General features: G+C 49.5%; 1 protein-coding gene across 2 annotated transcripts in view; it reads left to right on the forward strand.

The window, feature by feature from the left end:
• Window positions 1-18927, forward strand: part of MEGF8 (multiple EGF like domains 8) — a 51373-nt gene that overhangs the window by 18813 nt on the left and 13633 nt on the right. For both annotated transcript variants that reach the window (XM_061597965.1, XM_061597964.1), the window contains exons 15-31: window positions 167-358; window positions 1562-1759; window positions 2717-2956; window positions 4269-4387; window positions 5056-5187; window positions 7245-7358; window positions 7817-8065; window positions 9569-9765; window positions 10415-10625; window positions 11350-11569; window positions 12768-12900; window positions 14007-14221; window positions 15693-15803; window positions 16178-16296; window positions 16384-16588; window positions 17753-17924; window positions 18246-18409. In XM_061597965.1, the coding sequence (XP_061453949.1) occupies window positions 167-358; window positions 1562-1759; window positions 2717-2956; window positions 4269-4387; window positions 5056-5187; window positions 7245-7358; window positions 7817-8065; window positions 9569-9765; window positions 10415-10625; window positions 11350-11569; window positions 12768-12900; window positions 14007-14221; window positions 15693-15803; window positions 16178-16296; window positions 16384-16588; window positions 17753-17924; window positions 18246-18409 (2991 nt within the window). The remainder of the gene's footprint in view (window positions 1-166; window positions 359-1561; window positions 1760-2716; window positions 2957-4268; window positions 4388-5055; window positions 5188-7244; window positions 7359-7816; window positions 8066-9568; window positions 9766-10414; window positions 10626-11349; window positions 11570-12767; window positions 12901-14006; window positions 14222-15692; window positions 15804-16177; window positions 16297-16383; window positions 16589-17752; window positions 17925-18245; window positions 18410-18927) is intronic.

Here is an 18927-nt window from a genome sequence, read left to right on the forward strand (position 1 = left end):
CAGGTATTTGATGGCCTGAATGGTGTCAGGTGGGGATTCAGGCGGGTGTGCCACCCCCCAGCTCTGGGCAATGGAGAGAACTGCAGGGAGACCGGCTGTACAAGTTTGCCTTGCCCCACCCTCGACTCAACAGGAGTTGGGTCTGACAGTTGCATCCTTGCCGTAGGTCTCCATTGTCCGCAGCACCACCATCACCCTTAATCCCAGCACCGAGATGGATGTCTCGCTGGTCTACAAGGGATTCATCCACCCGCTGGTGAGCAGCTCTGGACCTGCAAAGGATATCTCCATCTGGGCACGCATCCAGCGCCTCTTCGTCATTGCCAAGTTGGCTCGAGCCCCTGGTGCATCTGAGCTGGTAAGTGGGGAGGAGTGTTGTGTGTCTGCAGCTCTTGGCAGCAGCACTGTAGCTAAAGATTGAACCCAGGCCCAGCACCAGCAGGTGGCCTGGTCGGGCACTGGCCAAGGGCCCCGTAGCTGTGAGGGGCTGCTGCGGCTAGGGCTGGGACAGTGGAGCTCCTACTCTGTGATCCGTGGTCCATGATAGCAAATCACACCCGCAACTGTTGCTGGCCTGGATCACAGCATGAGGCGGTGCCTCTTCCATGGATTTAATAAGCGGCATGGGCTTATTAAATAAGCACGGCCATGTGACCTGCCACATCGCTGTCCCCACCATCATCAAAGATGGCAGCAGGGGGTGTTTACACCCCTGTCGCCATCTTGGGTGATGGTGTGTGTGCGTGCGCATGTAGTGCACTAGCGAGCTGACATGGGAGGTTGCATGGCCGGGCCTATTTAAGCCCATGCTGCCTGCATTGGAGGGGGGTTGCTGAGGTCCAGCTTCAGTCTGTGCTGGCCTTGATTGAGCCGTATGACCGAAAGATAAGGAGCTGCAGCATATGGAATTGTGGGGAATTTCAGAGAGGGGCATTCTGGGGCAGCCTTCCCCAAACCTGGGTCCCCAGATGTGGTTAGACTTACAATGCCTGTCATCCTCAGCCAGCACGGCCAGTGGTCAGGGGTGACAGAAGTTGTAGTCCCAGCAACCTACTAGAAAGAATATGGGTAGCGTTAAGAACTAAGGAGGAGGCTTCAGAATTTAAGTGAAACAGATTCGGATTAAAGGCATTCAGCAACCATCATCAAATTCAGGCAGCTTCCCAGTCAGCAGAAATTGCCCTGTTTTATTGAGTGTAATTGGGGGGGGGGGGAGAGAGATCAGCTTGCCTAGAGGAAATGCTTGCTCACCTAAAAGGCAGCGGAGCAAGTGTCTATTTACGAAGCTGGCCTAGCTTCTGGCTGGCTTGGAACGTAGGATGCTAAATCAAACAATTGGTCCAGCTAGCTCAGTACTACCCACCCAGACTGGCAGTAGCTCTTCATGGTTTCAGGCTGAAGCACCTTGGACAGCTCCTTGAAAGTTCAGACTAAAACGTGGAGCGGATTCCGCTGCCCCACTGACATGGAGCCACCAGCCGCTACTGGCCACGGCCCTTCGCAGAAGGCAGCCATACACAGCAGACCTTGCTCTTTCTACCCCTCTTGACTTCTCTTTCAGGAGGAAGTGGGCCGCTGGGCGGTGCAAGAAAAAGAGAAACGGTTACTCCAGCACCCCGGGGGGGAGCGCCTCTTCCCCAGCACCGAGAGGGGGAATAAGTACACTGTCCTGGTGGAAGGCCACCTCAACAACTCCGGCAACGGACAGACGAGCGAGCTGACCCTCACTTGGGATCGCACAGGGGTGCCTGGGGGAAGCGTGAGTATCTCGGGGGGGCCCCACAGTGAGAGCTGTAACCTCACTTGTCTGTAAGGGGTGCTGGTGCAGAACCCACAACCTCCGGATTCATGTTCCCATGAACACAGGCTGCTGTCGTTGACAAGAAACGGAGCGTTTTAGGAATACTAGGGATCTTGTGTCTGGGAGGAACAGCATGAGGGTGAAAGAAGTTGTCGCGTCTGAGTCTGGGGCATCCTCATTTCTCCCTCCCAGTTTTTATTAATTTCGAACTCAGATGTTTGTAACATAGTCAGTACAGAAAGAAAAAAAGTAACTAAAATGCACGGACTGTTGCAGAGTGCAATCATTTAAGCACAAGCCGATTTGGGAGGAAAAAAGCCCCCAAGCACAGTTCCTCTTGCATGCTATCAATTTATACCCTTCTCGAGGGCACCAGCCCCCTTCACAATGCAACATATGAGATACAGGTGGGCTGACTAGATGTGAATTCGTCTTCATATTGCCTGAGAAAGGGCACCATGCATTTTCAAAAGAATCGTTTTTAGCTACACCCCTGACTACTCGGGGTTGCTGGTAAGGCATTCAGAAAGCGCAACTGGCCAGACCCAATTCCTCCATCCTTTCAATGTGAAGAGAGTCCCGTGTTTCCAGTGAAGTGCAGTCTCATGCATGCTGCTGCTCAGAAAAAAGCTACAAACTCTCTAAAGGGTATTGAGGAATTTGGGTCAATCTACAAGGGTAAGAGAGCAAGCCCCAGGTAAGGATTCATGTGCTGACCAATCGTGTCAGAAAGGGCAGAGAAGATCAAGTCCCAGAATTCCCAAATATAGACACATTCCTGCCATAGATGTATAAGGGAACCTTGCTCACTGCATCTCCTCCAGCATTGTGGCGATGTAGATGGGCTGGCGTGGTGGAGTTTAACAGGGGCACCCTCATTTCTGAGACTTCTTCCTCCTTCTATTTGCTGAATAGGAGATCTCTTACTTTTTCCTGGAGCCGTATCGCTCGGAGCTCTGCCTTACTTACCGCTCGTGCCTGGCTTGCCTGGCTGACCAGGGTTGCGGCTGGTGCCCACTCAGTGCCACCTGCCACCGACGGCTGGCGCATAAGGACAATGCAGGGGCCTGCGGTGCCGGCAGTGTGCGCCTCATCCTGGCCCCCGGCAACTGCATCTTGTGTGAGGACTATCGAGACTGCCATGCCTGCAGCAAGGTGAGGAATATGGTGTGTCTTTGTGTGATCCTTGGGGCAGAGACTGCATCGGAGGGAAGGAAGGGTATGGTTGGAGCTGCCAGTCGGACAGCTGTGTTTTAAGGAATGCGTTTGCATGTAGGAGGGGAGAGTGTTCTTGCACTCGGGTCCTGCTTGCGGGCTTCCCCCAGGCACCTGGTTGGCCACTGTGAGAACAGGATGCTGGACTAGATGGGCTAGAAGAAGCAGGCTCTTCTTATGTTCTTATGTTCTTATGTATAGGGTAGATTGTTGTAAGTGAAACTCCATACTTATTGGGAGAACACAAAATATAAAAGAAGCAAGGGCTCATGAAAGATGGATTGTCAGCACTCTCTTGCAGCACCGCTATGTCAGAAACCCGTTTTCTTTCCCACGGAATTTCGAGGATGTAGAACAAGTTTAAGATTTTTGTGGTTCACACAGGGACAGAGGAAGCTGCCTTGGGCTGAGTCACACCATTGGTCCATCTAGCTCAGTATTATCTACACTGACTGGCAGCAGCTCTCCAGGGGTTTGGGCAGGGAGTCTCTCCCGGCCCTATTTGGAGAGCTATGGGACTGTTTCTCCATTTAACAGTCCAATAACAACCTATTCAAAGGCCTTCCTGGGTTGGCCTGCTTCAAATTGCAGGAAGGGGACTGCATTTTTGACAGCTTTCCCATGCAAAATATAATTATCTTCATATGGTGTTAACCGACCGTGGGACCTTGTGGTGAAGGGCAGGTAAGGAATCTTTTTAAACAAATCAGTCAATAAGTAGCTCCTTGCATATTGCTAGTTAGCTTGTCAGGAGGAGGGTAAGCTAAAATCCTTCTCCATGACTTGCTAGCTTTCCATGTGCAGGGAATTCTTTTAAAGAAGAGGCCTTCAGACATGCCGCTCTCTGTCTCAAATCTGGAAAGCTGCACTCCAAGCAGGACTGTATCACATGCTATTTTTACATGCTTGAATTGGCTGTTAAACCTTTTTATTTACCCACCAATACTTCTTGCCATTTCAAAAATTAACACTAAGGCGAAAGTACAGCATAGATATACCTTAACGGAAGACAAGGAAAACTCTGGATCTCAAATACGTTCTGCATTTCCAAAGCTTAACACAAAAGCCAGACTGCGATATAGAAAACTATGGTTTATAACTTTTAAGAGTTTCTAGATTTTGTCTTACTGTGATATATATTGATTCAAATTAAAATACTTCTAATGCTGCTGTGCATTGTGATACTACTGGAATGAGAGCTGTGTGCTACTCTGGATACAAGTCTATGTGCCTCCCTTGTTCTCTGCTCTAGGACCCGTTCTGTGAGTGGCAAGTAAACAGCAGCAAGAAGGGAGATTTCCTCTGCAGCCGTCGAGGCCGCCTTCCCGGTGCTATTCTCTCTCCCAAGGACTGCCCAAAACTTTGCAATCAGTGAGTGGCCTCAAGTAGCAGGGAGGTTGGAGATGAGGCCATGATGGAAAGGAACCTTGGTTAGAGACACAAAGGCCACAAACTGGGTTGGATGAGAGCCAGGTCAGCGGGCCAAGGGTGATCCGCACCTGGGAGCAGTGGAGACTGGTGACTCCGCAGTCAGAGGGGAAGGGAATCCACTCCAGGTTTTCGTCCAAACTTTCAAGTAGCTGTCCCAAGGTGTTGAACCTATTTTGGGAATAAGGAACTGCCCCACTGACATTGGAGCCACCAGCGTCCCCTGCCTGGACCTAAGTACCAGCTATCAGTTGGGAGAAATGTGTCCTTGCAGGGAAGCAGGCTGCAAGCACAACCATGGTGGGGCGAGCTGGAAGGATTTGGCGTGTCCTCTAGTTGCTCAGGTCAAAAAACTGCCTCTGATCCAGGAAGCTTCTGGAAGCAGTCACCTGACCACCCTTGGCCAGTCAGGAAGTAGCACCCCTGTCTTCCCCTCCTGCATTTTCTTCTCCTCAACCAGCCTTGGGTGGCGAATGGTCAGCTCAGCCTTGGAGATCCCCAGTTCGTGGTTGGGGATCTGATTTCTGGAGTTTGATTCAGGGAAAGGTGTGGAGGATTCCAGCAGCGCCGAGAGGGTGTCTTCAAGAGTTTGCTTCTCCTCTTCCTTCCAGGCGCACAACCTGCTCTGAGTGTCTCTCCAACTCCAGCCAGTGTGCTTGGTGCCAGTCCACACGCAGCTGCTTCTTCTTTGCCGCCTACCTGGCCAAGTACCCCTACGGTGACTGCCGGGGGTGGTACGACAGGTAAGTTGAGCGTCCGACAGGAAGACTTGGAGCACTTGAAGCCCTTTGTGGTTATTTAGTGGAAAGCAAAAAAAAAACACTCTGCACATGCTCAGAGGAATTTCCCTTTCCAGCCAGGCTGCAGATTGGAAGGGAAACACTTCTGCCTAATAATGGTAGGGAAATCTCAGATTTCCACAACATGTTATCTAACAGGGGTGAGCCCCAGCCTAAATTTAAAGAGGGAGGCATTGCTTTTAGCACACTAAGGATGGGGGGGGGAATTAAGAACGTTGGAAGCTGCCATGCCAGACCTTAGGTCCATCTCGCTCAGTATTGCCTATTCTGACTGGCAGTGGCTCTCCTGGGTTCACATTGGGGACATTCCCAGCCCTACCTAGAGATGCCAGGAGCTGAGCCCGGGATCTTCTTCATGCAAAGCAGATGCCCTGCCACTGGGCTGTGGTCCTTCCCCAAATAAGCCAGCACTCTGATGACATCGGCAGCAGCACTTCCTTCCACCTGGCTCAGAGGAGCTGGTGAGTGTGTCTGTTTCCTATACCAGGGGTTGCCACTGTAATGCCTGCTCCTCTTTCACATTGTTTTTTGGTGTCTTGGCACCCTCCCGCCCACTATGAAGCAGGTGAGGCTGAGACAGTGGCTGGCCCTAATGTCATCCAGTGAGCTTCATGGCTGACTGGGATTTAGAACCTGGGTGGCCCAATGCTCTGAACGCATTCCACATGACACTGGCTCTCCTGTGACATGACGGAACGCCAAGGCAAGTGAAGGGAGGGGTGCAGAATGTTGGGAAACAGGGAGGGGACGAAGAAGGCAGTTGGCGGCAGTTGGAGCAAGACTGGAGCTGAAGAGGAAGAGGTGAAAGGAGACCCTGGGGAAGAGGAGAAGAAAGCAGATTGGCAAGACTTAAAGAGAAGAAGGGCCATAGCTCAGTGGTAGAGCATCAGCTTTGCATGCTGTAGGTCCCAGGTTCAATCCCCAATGGCATCTCCAGGTAGGACTGAGAGAGACTCTGCCCGAAACCCTAGAGAGCCTCTGCCAGTCCGTTTAGGCAATATTGTGCCAGATGGACCAACGGCAGCTTCCAGCGTTCTTAGAAAAGGAAACATGAACTTGGCCGCTGTGAGAACAGGATGCATCCAGCAGGCTCTTAACTTGAAGGAAGTAGGAACTGATAGACTGAAATTGAACGTTCTGTGGCAGAAACTGTTTAGTACAGCCTTCGCCAACGAGGGGCCCTTCGGATGTTGTTGGACTACAACTCCCATCAGTCCCAGCCTGCATGGCTGGTGGTCAAGGATGATTGGAGTTCCAAATCCAAAACTCCTGGAGGGCACCAGTTGGGTTGGGTAAGGTGGGTTTAGTATATTAGGATTCTCCTTTTCAACCAGAGCTCCCAGAGAGCTCACTACACTCATAAAACACAAGAGCTCCAGTAAAGATATTAGATATGTACCAGCCCAGCTGGACTAGGGACAGTAACAGTGTCTTCACGGGTCTGTAGTCCAAAGCTGCCTCTCCTCATCTGTAGCTGAGTCACAGTCAGGGTGGAATAGTATTTTCCAGGTCACAAATTGATCCTTCCTTCACCCTGAACTGCATATGAATATTTGGGAAGGTGCGGGATCAACTGGAACGGAGGCCAAGCTGTTGGGGTTTTGTACCTGCTACTGAGGGTTGAGAAAGAAAGAAAAGAGAGCTAGCAACTTGAGGACCAGTAACTTGATTTTAAAAGTAGTTATTTACCTTCCTCTTTCAACAAGGCTTTTAAGCAGAGACTTTATCCCAGCCTGCGTCTGTGTTGGAATTGTTTTTTTAAATGTTTTTAATTTTTTTAAAAAAAGATATTTTTCTTTTGTTTTAATACATTTTAAAAGTCTTTTGTGTTTCAGATGTTTTAGTGGGCTCCTTCTGGGAGGAAGGGCGGGATATAAATCTAATAAATAAATAAACTATTTATTTAAAGCAAAACCCAGGAGTCACAATTCTGTGGGATAGTCCATACATGCAGGATTTCAGGAGCAGCTGACTGGTTTCTCTTTTTCTCCCCTCCTCAGTGTTCACTCTGTGCCCCAGTGCCTGGACTGCACCCGGTTCAACACCTGCCGGGAATGTTTGCAGAACTTTGAATGTGGTTGGTGTGGCAACTCGGACAACCCTACTTTGGGCAGGTAAGACTAGCATTTGCACTCTGCTTTAATCTGGCCACAGGCTTTGTGGGATGAGGGGAATAACATAGTGTGGGGCTGTTAATGTGTGATTTGGCATGTCACGCCAAATTGGAAATCTCAGGTTTCACTTTAAATTAGTTATTTTAAAATCAAGTTACTAGCCCTTGTGGTTTTGGAGTTACATTTTGAAGGGAAGGTTTCAGGCTGTTGTGCTAGCTGTGCTGGAAGCTTTGCCAGCTTTTTTCTAATGCAGGCTCATAACTTTTTGAGTGACAGGAAGAAATGCAACAGGCATACTTTTCCCCATTGTTGGAGCGTCACTCATGGGAAAACGTGACATTTGGTGAATTTCCGATTGTCTTGCAGGTGTTATGGGCACAGAAGCCTTTGACAGGAAAGGTGACTTCAACCCTGAGACTGTTGTGAGGGCTACAACCTCTCTCCCCTTTCCTTTGCAGGTGCCTCCCTGGGGATTTCTCAGGCCTCAGCACCTTCCTGAACTGCTCAGTGGCACTCTGGGAGTCTCACGGGCTGCCTCCCACCCATCCTGCCCAATGGTCCTACGGGCAGTGCCCTGATGTGGACGAGTGCCGCCTGGGCCTGGCCAACTGCCACCCTTTCGCCAGCTGCAAAAACACGCCAGATGCCTTTGAGTGTCACTGTAACCGGGGCTATGCAGGGGATGGGGTGGCCTACTGCAACCAGACGTGAGTCGAGAGATCACAAGGGGCAGGCGGCATGTTTCTAGAGGGTGTGGGGGTCCCTTGAGTTGGCAACTGCAAAAATCAGAACCTGTAGGCAAGCAAGAAGAGACTTTTTCTCTCTTTTATGTTTTTATTATTGAGATAAACAAATACAAATAGTAACAAAAAGAACAATCCCCCCCTGTTACCGTAACAGATCACCAGTGGTTAACATCCCCTTTCTTTCCACAAAAGTCCAGTGCATTAATCAAGGGAAATTGGAATGGTTCTTGTAATATTTTAGACATTTCAGATCGTATCTTTTCCCAAAACTTCTGTGCTATAATGCTTTCCCATAATGCCCACAACTGCTTAGAAATGCTAATGAGTAAGTGGTATATAAATGCCTTAAATAAATCAAGCTCACCGTCATAATGGTGTAAGGCCTGAGGTCATGCATGAGAGTTGGACCAGGTCCTGTACCATCTGTGCAGGATTTCAATGTGTTTGCCCTGATGTAAACAGATATAGATTTAGCTGGTGCTTAAATCTATGGTGTCACATATTTTTCCACGTCAAATAACACTCCAGACTCATTTAAACCCAACCAACACCCCCATTAACGTCCCAGCTAACTCTTTATAAACTTTTGAAACTATATCGCTACTGCCTGATCTGACAATATAAGGTGAAATTGGTCTTCTCACAACCATCCTAATCCTTGATTGCCAATATCCACTCGTAAGTTCTTGGGAGACCAGGTTGCCGTTTCTAAAGAAATCAGGAAGCCAAAAACAACCTTTTGCTTTTGGGGCTTTCCTCGCAGGCAGAGACATTTTCATACAACGCATACTTAGACTATGGAATTTGCTCCCACAGGATTTAGTGGTGGGCATCTATTTGGATGGCTTTAAAGGAGGATTATTTATTTATTATTTATTTATTTATTGCACTTGTATACCGCCCCATAGCCGAAGCTCTCTGGGTGGTTTACAGCAATCATTAATTAAACAAATTCATGGAGGCTGAGGCTATCAGTGGCAACGATGGCTATGTTCTACCTCCACTGTTGGAGGGGTAATGCCTCTGAATACCAGTGGCTGTTGCAGGCAGGCCCTGCTTGCAGGCTTCCCACAGGCATCTGGTTGGCCACTGTGAGAACAGGATGTGGGACTAGATGCCCTTTCCTTCTAACACAAAAGTGGTAGCTTTTGTTGATTCCACTGTAAATTCTCACCCTCCCTTCAATATCTCAAAGTTACACCAATAAATTGGAGCTTTGGTAACAGACGTAATTGTTGCAGTTTAATCAATTGATGCATTGATTTAATGAATCTACCTTTTAACGAATCAGTCAACTGAAGCACCCATTGACAGCTTTTGTTTTGCATGGAGCCCAGGCTCCTCGGCCCAGGAAGGAAGTGAATGCGGTTGGGCAAGGTCACGTTGCCGTGGCAATGGGCCTGCTTGAGGGTGGCCTAACAGCAGCTCTATGCACTTTCTCTCTTCTTCCCTCCCTCCGTACAGCTGCTATGATGAATGTGCCCACGGAGAATGCAGCGGGGGGCCCAACTTCACCTGCTTGTGCGACTTGGGCTGGACCTCCGAGTTGATCACGGGGGCCACCCCGCCACCTAGCGGGGTGCAATGCAACGTGGACTGCGGCTGCCACTTCCACAGCAGCTGCACCGTCGGGGGGCCAGGTGTTTGCGATGAATGCCAGAGTGCGTCAAATTCTTCTCATCTGCTTTTCGCTGTATTGTTGTTTTGCTGGTGTGTGTGTATCGGATAGCACCGTCCGCATGCATGGCACTTCACAGGAGATAAGACAGCCTTTGCTGGCCTGGTGCCCTCCAGATGTTTTGGACTGCAACTCCCATCAGCAAGTCCGAAACATCTGGAGGGCGCCAGGCTGGCAAAAGTTGTTTGGTATAAGACAGGGGCGGGGAACTTTTTTCAGCCCAAGGACCACACTCCCTCCTGGGCCACATGCCAGTGGCGGGCGGGGTCAGAGGCAAACGTGTGCAGAGCAAGGAAAGCACAGTGTACCTTTTGTACAGTAGGCCACTTTCTGTACCTACGCGCATCCCTCCCTCTGTCTTCCATCCAGGCAAGCGAGCCAGAAGCATGATCAGAATTCAAGGCAAAACCACTCCGGGTGTGAAGCACAGTCAAGGAGGGGTGTGACCTGAAGATAGTTCTGAGGGCCACCTAGAGAGGCCTGGAAGGCCACTTCTGGCTCCCGGGCCTGAGGTCCCCCATTCCTGGTATAAGAGGACAGGCCCTCAGTCCTTCCCTCCTTCTCTGCACCTCTTCAAGTTCCCTGCCTACATTTCTCATCCTCCTTTTGTTCCTTCGCATTTCCCCGCGCAGACTGGACCCACGGCGAGCGCTGCCACCTTTGCCGGCCCGGCAGCTACGGGAATGCCACCAACCAGAGCGGCTGCCGGGAGTGTGCCTGCAATGGGCATGGCCTGGAGGAGATGGGCTATTGCCACGGCACCACCGGAGCCTGTTACTGTGCCCCTCCCACAGAGGGGCTGCACTGTGAGCGCTGTACCCCCGGCTACTACGGAGACCCCAGGTGAGCGGGACCGGCTGGTTCGGCTGAAGTCAGGTTCCCTGAATTCCAGTATTGCCTGCAAAGTCGCGTAAAGAAAGTCCTGTCCAAGACAATGGATTTTGTAAGGCAAAATTGACCCCCCATGTTCAGAAGCAGTCTATCTCTGAATAGCAGCTGTCAGGGACAAGCTAAAGGGATGGCCTTACTGAGGAGCTCCCACAGCCATCTACTCTTGTCGGCTGTCGGTCTGGTCCAGCAAGGCAATTTGTCAGTTGTTCCTTGCAAACTGCTGGCTCCCTTTTCTTGTTCTTTCACTTTTGTTTGAAACTGCCTGGTGGTGGCTGAAGACAATGGGGGAGGGGCCTGCCAGTAGGCAGGGCTATGCAAATTAGCTGTGGAATCTTCATCCCTGACAGTTGGGAGGAGTAACTGCCTCTCCCATTCTGGTCCTGCTGGGCACCTGTTGCCGCTGCTTGCGAGCCAAGCCCTTCATGAGTAGGGTGGAAACAGAGTTGGTGAAATGGCTATTATATAAAAAATGCTGATTGCTGTTTAAGTCTCCTGGCTGATTCCGTCAAAAGTGGCCATGCCGTCTTCGCGGAACTGGTGTTACGTTGGGTCAGGCCTATCCTTCTTTAAGCTCAGAGCGCATACATTCAGACCTTCATGAGAAAACCCAAAGATTTGCTTCGGGAGCTCCGTGGCTCCACTCATTTGCTCTGCTGTTGATTTTTTTCCCTGCCAGAAATGAGGGCATCTGCTACCAGGAGTGTGTGGGGCGCTCCTTGCTTGCCAACCTCTCTTCCTCATCTTCGCTGAGCTCTCAGCGGGCTGGGGGGGCCCCATTGGGTGGGCTCTCTTACTGCGTCTGGGTGTTGTCGACCGGTGAAGACGTGCAGCCCTGTCGCCCTGAGCAGATCTGCCCGACAGTCACCCTCACGATCCAACCTGACACCCTCTGTATGGTGAGCATGGGGGTGGGGCGACACATGGGGGCCGGGGGTTGTAGGCAAGCAGTATTTGCCTTTGGCAGAAGTTTCTCATATTTCATTACTACATTCGTAATGTCAGAAAGAGCAAGAAGAAATGGGTCAGAGGACATGCCTAAGGATTCTCCTGTTTGGTATGGCATCTGGCGTATTTTGCCGAAAAGCATGCTGCTAGCTCTCCAGAGTAAAGATGTGAAGGCCTAGGAATTGTTTTTTAAAAAAAACATTTTTTCCTATTCCTCCCCCCAGATGTTTTCTTCCAGGCCTTCCCATCTCTATTCCAGAACGTTTCTTGGTGTGGGAGGCTATGGTGTGCTTCCTTCCCTCCTCTCTGTGACATTTATTATTATTATTATTATTATTATTATTATTATTATTATTATTATTATTATTATTATTATTATTATTATATCCTGCCCCTCCTCCCAGTAGGAGCCCAGGGCAGCAAACAAAAAACACTAAAAACACTATAAAACATCATAAAAACAGACATTAAAATATATTAAAACAAAACATCTTTTTAAAAAAAGCTTTAAAAACACCTTAAAAATCAATTCCAACAAGGACACGGACTGGGATAAGGTCTCTACTTAAAAGGCTTGTTGAAAGATGAAGGTCTTCAGTAGGCACCAAAAAGATAACAGAGATGGTGCCTGTTTAAGGGGAGGGAATCCCAAACAATAGGTGCCTTCCTCATCCTCCAGTGGTTGGCTGAGAACAATGTGGTGCTAGGGCACTGGGAATTTGAAATCTCTCACCACCTCCACTGGCATGTTACTTTGTGTGCTAAAGATTAGGGTGGCATGTAAGAATTTGAACCACTCTCCTATACTTTCCCCAACTTACTTAATGGAATCCGGCCTTCCTTCTCTTGTCATGAATGTGGAACAAGGTCCAGATAGTGCAGATATACCTCCTTCAGTTTCTTGCCACTGAATCATCCAAACTGCAAAAATGCATGCATACTTCTCTAATTTTATATCTTATGCGAACCCACTTTTAACACAGTAATTGCAGAAAAGGTATATATAAATACATTTGACTTGACTTAACTTGATCCACAGTATCTGTTGAAGTCACAGAATAGGTACCCGGGGGCTAAGTTAAAAAATGAGTAGAATGTTTGATGCATTGCTATTAAACTCATGCTGTTCATCCTTCACTCTCTCCTTAGAATAACTATGTCTATGCCTTTGATGGGCTGCCTGACTTCCTGGACACAGGCCTGATCCAGCAGGATCGCACTCTGATTGGGGCTTTCTGTGGCCACGGCCGCCCCCGTCCTATCACTGTGGAGGCTGTATCAGGTAGGAAGAGGAACGCTGAAGAAAGAGGGAGAACGGAGTTCTGATGCATGCCGTGAACTTAATGACTGGCATGCCTAGTCAGATCTGTGATCCAACTAGCTCCACATTCCGACTCTGATGGCCAGTCAGATGCTACAGATACTTCTGCATTAAAGGCAATATTCTGGTCCTTTTCTATTAGTGAGAGGCAATGAAAGCTCATGAAGGGCCAGGACTGGATTACTGCAGTGCAGTCTGTTCGGGGCTTCCTTTGTGCTTGATCCTGCAACTGCAGCTAGTGCAGAATCCTGCAGCACAGTTGCTGACAGGATTGAGACCCTGTCAGCATGTAACACCTTTGCTCAGAGATCTGCACTGGCTGCCAACTTGTTAATGGGCCACATTCAAGGTGTTACTATTATTATATAAAGCCCTTAAACAGCTTGGGTCTAGTTTACTTTTGGGATCCCCTTATCTGACATATGCCTACTCAGCCACTTCGATCTGCAGAACAGGCGCTGTTGCACGTGCTGCATAATACTTCCACACTTGAAAGAAATCAATATTTAACAGTAGCAGCACCTACGCTTTGGAACTCCCTGCCACTGACACCCTGTACTCTTTTCAGCGCCTGCTTAAAACAGTTTTGTTTAGGCAAGCCTTATTGTTTTTAATTGTCTTTTGCATATTAAATGCCTCTTTTTAACAGTCTTGTATTTATCATTTTAATGTTTTAATTTAAAAAAAACGACTTAGAAGTTTTATTACAATCAAGTGGTATATCAGTGCTGTAAAATAAATAAAATAAGGGCCAGCCTATTGACCATTATGCTCCATTTCATGAGATGATACCTTTGGCTGTGCATTGAAGGTTGATTATGACAGGCAGGTTGACTTTCATGAGAGCTTGTCTGCCATCTTTGCACTGTGGAATGCCTGCAAAGCTTCTGAGGAAACTCAGGGTGCTGTGGAAGAACACAGTTTTAAAAAGCATTATTATAAATTCCTGCTGTGTCTCCCAAAGCCCTCACCTCGATAAAGGGTTCTTTCTTTTTCTGGAGGTCACAGTCCTTCACCACAATGGTACTTCTCTGATTCTTTCTCTCTCTCTCTCTCTCTCCTTGCAGGCCTCCTGGTCATTTACTATGAGGCCAACTCCAGCGAGGCTTCAGGTTTCAACGCTACCTACACGGTGCACCGCTGCCGGCCCAGCTGCCACGCCAACCAGGAGTGCCAGGAAGGGCAGTGCGTCTGCAAGAGTGGCTACATGGGGCCCAGCTGCCAGTTGCAGATCTGCCCGGGCAACTGCAGCGTTGACGCCGGGCAGGGGGTTTGCAACCGGGTGAGCCCCATTTGGTGTGGGTTGGAGGGGCAGAAATATTTGAAGAAGATCAGGGAACAGGTGTGGGCTTGATGTCCAAGGGGATGCTTACCAAGCCATTGGCCTCTGCCCTGAGAGTTTAGGAACTGATATGGATGCCAGGTCAAAAGATAGTGGCAAGTTAGAAGGGCCTAGTCCGTAATCCCGTGACATTTCCAAGCAGCTTAACTTCCTGTTTTGTGCTGTGCAGCTTGACAGAAGCAGCACTTGGATACAGGTAGGGCTGCATGTATTCCACAACTGAACCGTACAAGGGTAGAAATGGGCACTGATTTCCAAATTCAGTGCCTTGAAACTCATTGTTAAGCAGTTTTCTTGCCCTTAAGGCTAAAATGATGCGGGAGGCCTGCACCTTACTGATAAAACAGTCCCAATACAGAAGGAGCCAGCTCCAGTTAAAAGACTTCAGGTAGCTGGTTTGGGAAGGACCTCTGCTTGAAATCCTGGAGCGTCGCTGCCTGTTGGAATAGACGGCATTAGACTAGACAGCACAATACTCCTCTGCTGCAGGATGGATTCATGTGGGAAAGGACATATCGATGATGACCCAATGAAATCTCGGAAATCTCCTGGAGGATAAAAAGCTGTCAGTGGCTGCTAGCAACGATGGCTGTGATCTATCTCCATGGCTGGAGGCGGTAGGCCTCTGAATACCAGTTGCTGGGAACCACAGGAGGGGAACGTGCTGTTGCGCCCAGGTCCTGCTTGTAGGTTTCCTGGAAGAAACATCAAGTTGGCCAGTGGGAGAACAGAATGCCGGAGCAGAAGGGCCACTGGCCTGATCCAGCAGCCAGGCTCGTCCTACTTTCTTAAGATGGGGCTGTGTGAATGTGAGGCAGGATGAGCAGAGCTCCCTGCGCCTAGCAGAAGAAAAATAAGTTATAAAAAGGAAGCAGCAACATGCATATTTGCATAACTGATGCAAGTTGTAGACTCCAGACCGTCTTGATGCAAAACTTTATATATTTTGTGCATGTCCAAAGGTATCTATGCCTTGTTCTGCACCTGTGCTTTTACGGCTTGCCTTTCCTCTCTCCAGTGAGTGTGCAGAGAGATCCCAAAGCCGACAGAATGGTTACAGGGTGGGAAACATGATGCAGGTCAAGTGGACTCTCCTGAGGAAAGAGTAGGCAAAGCAGATTGTGGGTGGGATGGCAGGAACATTTAGCTCTTCAGGAGCCGTATCTGGTTGGTCAACCTGATCAAAGTACAAGAGTTATGGGGTAGAATTTTAATGCGGGTGAGAGCCCTTGCCTCCGGCGTTGCCTTCAGCAACCCTCAAATGGTTTGATCGTGGCCTTTGAGTACCATTCACAGGCCAGTCCCGGTTTCCAAAATTGGTACCTGCTGCACCTACGATTTCTCCTGTGGGTCTCACTGTGTCTCCCCATCCTCCTCTGTCTCCCTGCCCCCTCCCCCTTCTCATCCCTAGAGCCTGGGCCTCTGTGTCTGCAGTGACGGATTTGCTGGCAAAGATTGCTCCATCCGTTTAGATGCTGGCAAGATCATCTGGGACACCTTGATTGACACCCAGCTGACAGCTGTACGTGACCCCTACCCTTGTGAGCTCCTTCTGAGAGTGGACTTTTAGGGTTGTTTATCTGCGAGCTGCCCTGGGGTGTGTTTGAGGCAGGAGGATAGATAATCTATGCTTGTGTGCATACTGCAATAAATAAATAAAAGTTTTGTTGTTCTGGAGCAATGCCAGTCTTGAAAATCTGTCGTTTGGGCTTTGAGAACAATCTCAGGGCATCTAACCCGCTCGTCCTCTCCTGTAAGGGCCTCCATGGCAGCATGAGTGGCTACTAAGTGGGCATAGGTGCAGAAAGCCCCAGGGCACAAGGGGTGCTCCAGAGTTGACTTCAGTACCGGAGAAGGCTGAGTTGAATCTAACCATCACGTGTCTCTATTTTTAAGGACACAGCCAGCCGGTTTCTTCACCGCCTAGGCCACACAATGGTGGAGGGGCCAGACACCACGCTTTGGATGTTTGGGGGCATGTCACTGCGAGAGGGAATGTTGGGTAATGTGTACAGGTAGGAGACACTCCCCTCCCCAAAATACTTTGCCGGACCTCCACTGCCTTTCCTATCATGACCATAGAGGGCGCTGCCTTTCCACAGATACTCCATCGCTGAACGCCGCTGGACCCAGATGCTGGCGGGGACAGAGGACAGAGGCCCCGGCCCCAACCCTCGATATTTCCATGCAGCTGCGTACATTCCCTCCTGTAAGGCAATGTATGTGCTTGGTGGGCTGACCACTGACGGGGTGGCCAATGACTTCTGGTTGCTCAACCTCACAACTTTGCAGTGGAGACTTGTGCAGGTAACCATCGCATTTAGACCATGAGGTGTGGACAGGCCCCTGTTAACATAAGAACTGGAGCCCTCCGGATCAGACCAAAGGTCCATCTAGTGCAGCATTCCATTTCCAACAGCTGCGAGCCAGTTGCTTCTGCCACATTCTGTAGTCGGACAAGAAGTCAAACGTCCTTCCCTTGTCTGTTGGTGAAGGACAGGATGGGGGGGGCAGGCAGTCTCCTCACTCTTGAAAAAGGGCTTGTGCTAATAAGCCAAGCTTGAAGCCTCAGTGGAAAGGAGTCCTCTCCCAATTCAGACCATAAGACACAGCATTCATTGGAGCTGCTCTCCATTGCTGTGGACTCTGTTGCCTTGTTCACCGAGGTCTACATTAATGGCTGTTCCAGTATTATGAGAGAGGGAGAAGGAATGGTTTCCAGTCTTTCTGCACGGTTCAGAATTGAACAAACATCTATAATATCCTCTCCCTTAGTTGTCCGCTTCCTGCTCCACCTCCCATCAAAACTGTTCAGCTGCTCTGGCTTTATCTCAGACTAAGGCTGGATACTAGTGACTTGTGGGCTTCCCAGAGACGTCTGGTTGGCGCCTGTGGGAAGCAGCATGCTCTACTAGATGGGCCTCCGGTCTGATTCAGCAGGGTGCTTCTTATATTCCCAATTTTACCAGTTAGTAACTTCCAGTCCTGCCGAGTGGTGAGGAGAGTCGATCGCACATGTACACCCAGTCAGAAACTGGAGTGTATCACTTGGTAAATGGTGGCAAGACTGGTGGGGAGGGGGCAGAGGTTCAAGGGTAAAAAAGACATGCTGGAATTGATGGTCCTCCTGAAGAAGGTTGGGGTGAATGGTTGGTTCTAAATGCCGCTCCCCCCCCCCATCAGTGGAGGCTGGTGGCTCCAGTGTCAGTGGGGCAGTGAATCCACTTCGGGTTTTAGTCCAAACTTTCTAGGAGCTGTCCAAGGTGTTGAAAGTTCGGATTAAAACCCAGAGTGGACTCACTGCCCCACTGACAACAGCCTCCACTGCCCCAGAGTCTGCCAGTGTCTTTGCAGATGAACCCAGATTGGTGGGAAGAGGAAGGAACCCTATGCCTCACTAGCTCCCTGCCCCTCTTCTTTCAGTCTCCCCGGGTCCCAACAGGTTTTCTTTGATCTTCTTTGCTGCTCCAGGACCCCTTGATCCCAGCCGTAGCCGGTCACACACTCACAGCACGACATGGCTCATCTTTGCTCCTCATTGGTGGCTACTCCCCTGAGAATGGCTTCAACAAAAAACTGCTGGAATATAATGTGGTGTCTGAGAGTTGGCGTGCCGGTAACCAGGCGGGAACACCCCCTACAGGTAGAGGATCCTTTCTCTCCACTGTGGAGTTCTGGGGGGTAATTGGGAGATATAGAACTAAAAAGGTTGGAAGGATGCCCTTGAGAATGCAGGATTTTTCTTGATTTAAGCCAGTCGTCACTGCTTAAAAGCTTCCAGGAAAGGAGATCCTGCAAACCCTTTGGACCACAGCTGCAAAGTATGAATCTTAGAGAATGGTGTAAACGTCCCGCAGTCCTTGCCACCGTATTTCCACTAGTGAGATCCATCAGCCCAGGTGAGGCACAAACCCAGATGCCCCACGCAGCAAACAACCCCCTGACACTGTAATTTCTGTTTCAGGTCTGTACGGACACTCAGCTGTGTACCACGAGGGCACAGATGCCATCTATGTCTTTGGCGGCCACCGCTTTCACGTGGAGATGGTTTCAGCTTCTCCTGAGCTCTACAGCCTTTACTATCCCAACCTGACCTGGAGCCTGCTGGCTCCATCTCAGGGGCCAAAGGTGAGATATTATCAGGCCAGAAGTGACCAGTCGTGACCGGTATGCTGTCACGTATTAGCTTTCCAGCACGATTTGGAGATTCTGATGATACAGGGAAATCGCCAGAGGATTTCTCATTATGAAGACTCGGCCCATGTTGGTGCCACAAAGCAAGCCCTGCACAGTACTGAAACTGGGAATAGGAGATCTTGGCCCCTTTAGTGCAAGGCAGGGGGGCCATGGTCTTTGTGATGGGGAAATGTAGGATAGCGTAAGCTGGAAAATATCTTTTTTAAAGACAGAATAGGAGGAGGTGGGAGGTAGTGAGAAGATGGTGTGTTCTCTATATGAGTGCGGTGTGTATGTATGTATATATATATGTGACAGGATCAATATATGCAGTACTTGTATGCATGTATTTATTTTTATATACATAAAAATGTGTCACGCTGTGAATTGCTGTGAATTGCAGTGTGAACAGCCCCCCCCCCAGCTGCCCACCACTTGCACTGCCTGCCACTGTGTGCCTTGGCAAGCAA

The sequence above is a fragment of the Rhineura floridana genome, chromosome 15 (genome assembly GCF_030035675.1).
Source record: "Rhineura floridana isolate rRhiFlo1 chromosome 15, rRhiFlo1.hap2, whole genome shotgun sequence".
Classification (NCBI taxonomy): Eukaryota; Metazoa; Chordata; class Lepidosauria; order Squamata; family Rhineuridae; genus Rhineura; species Rhineura floridana.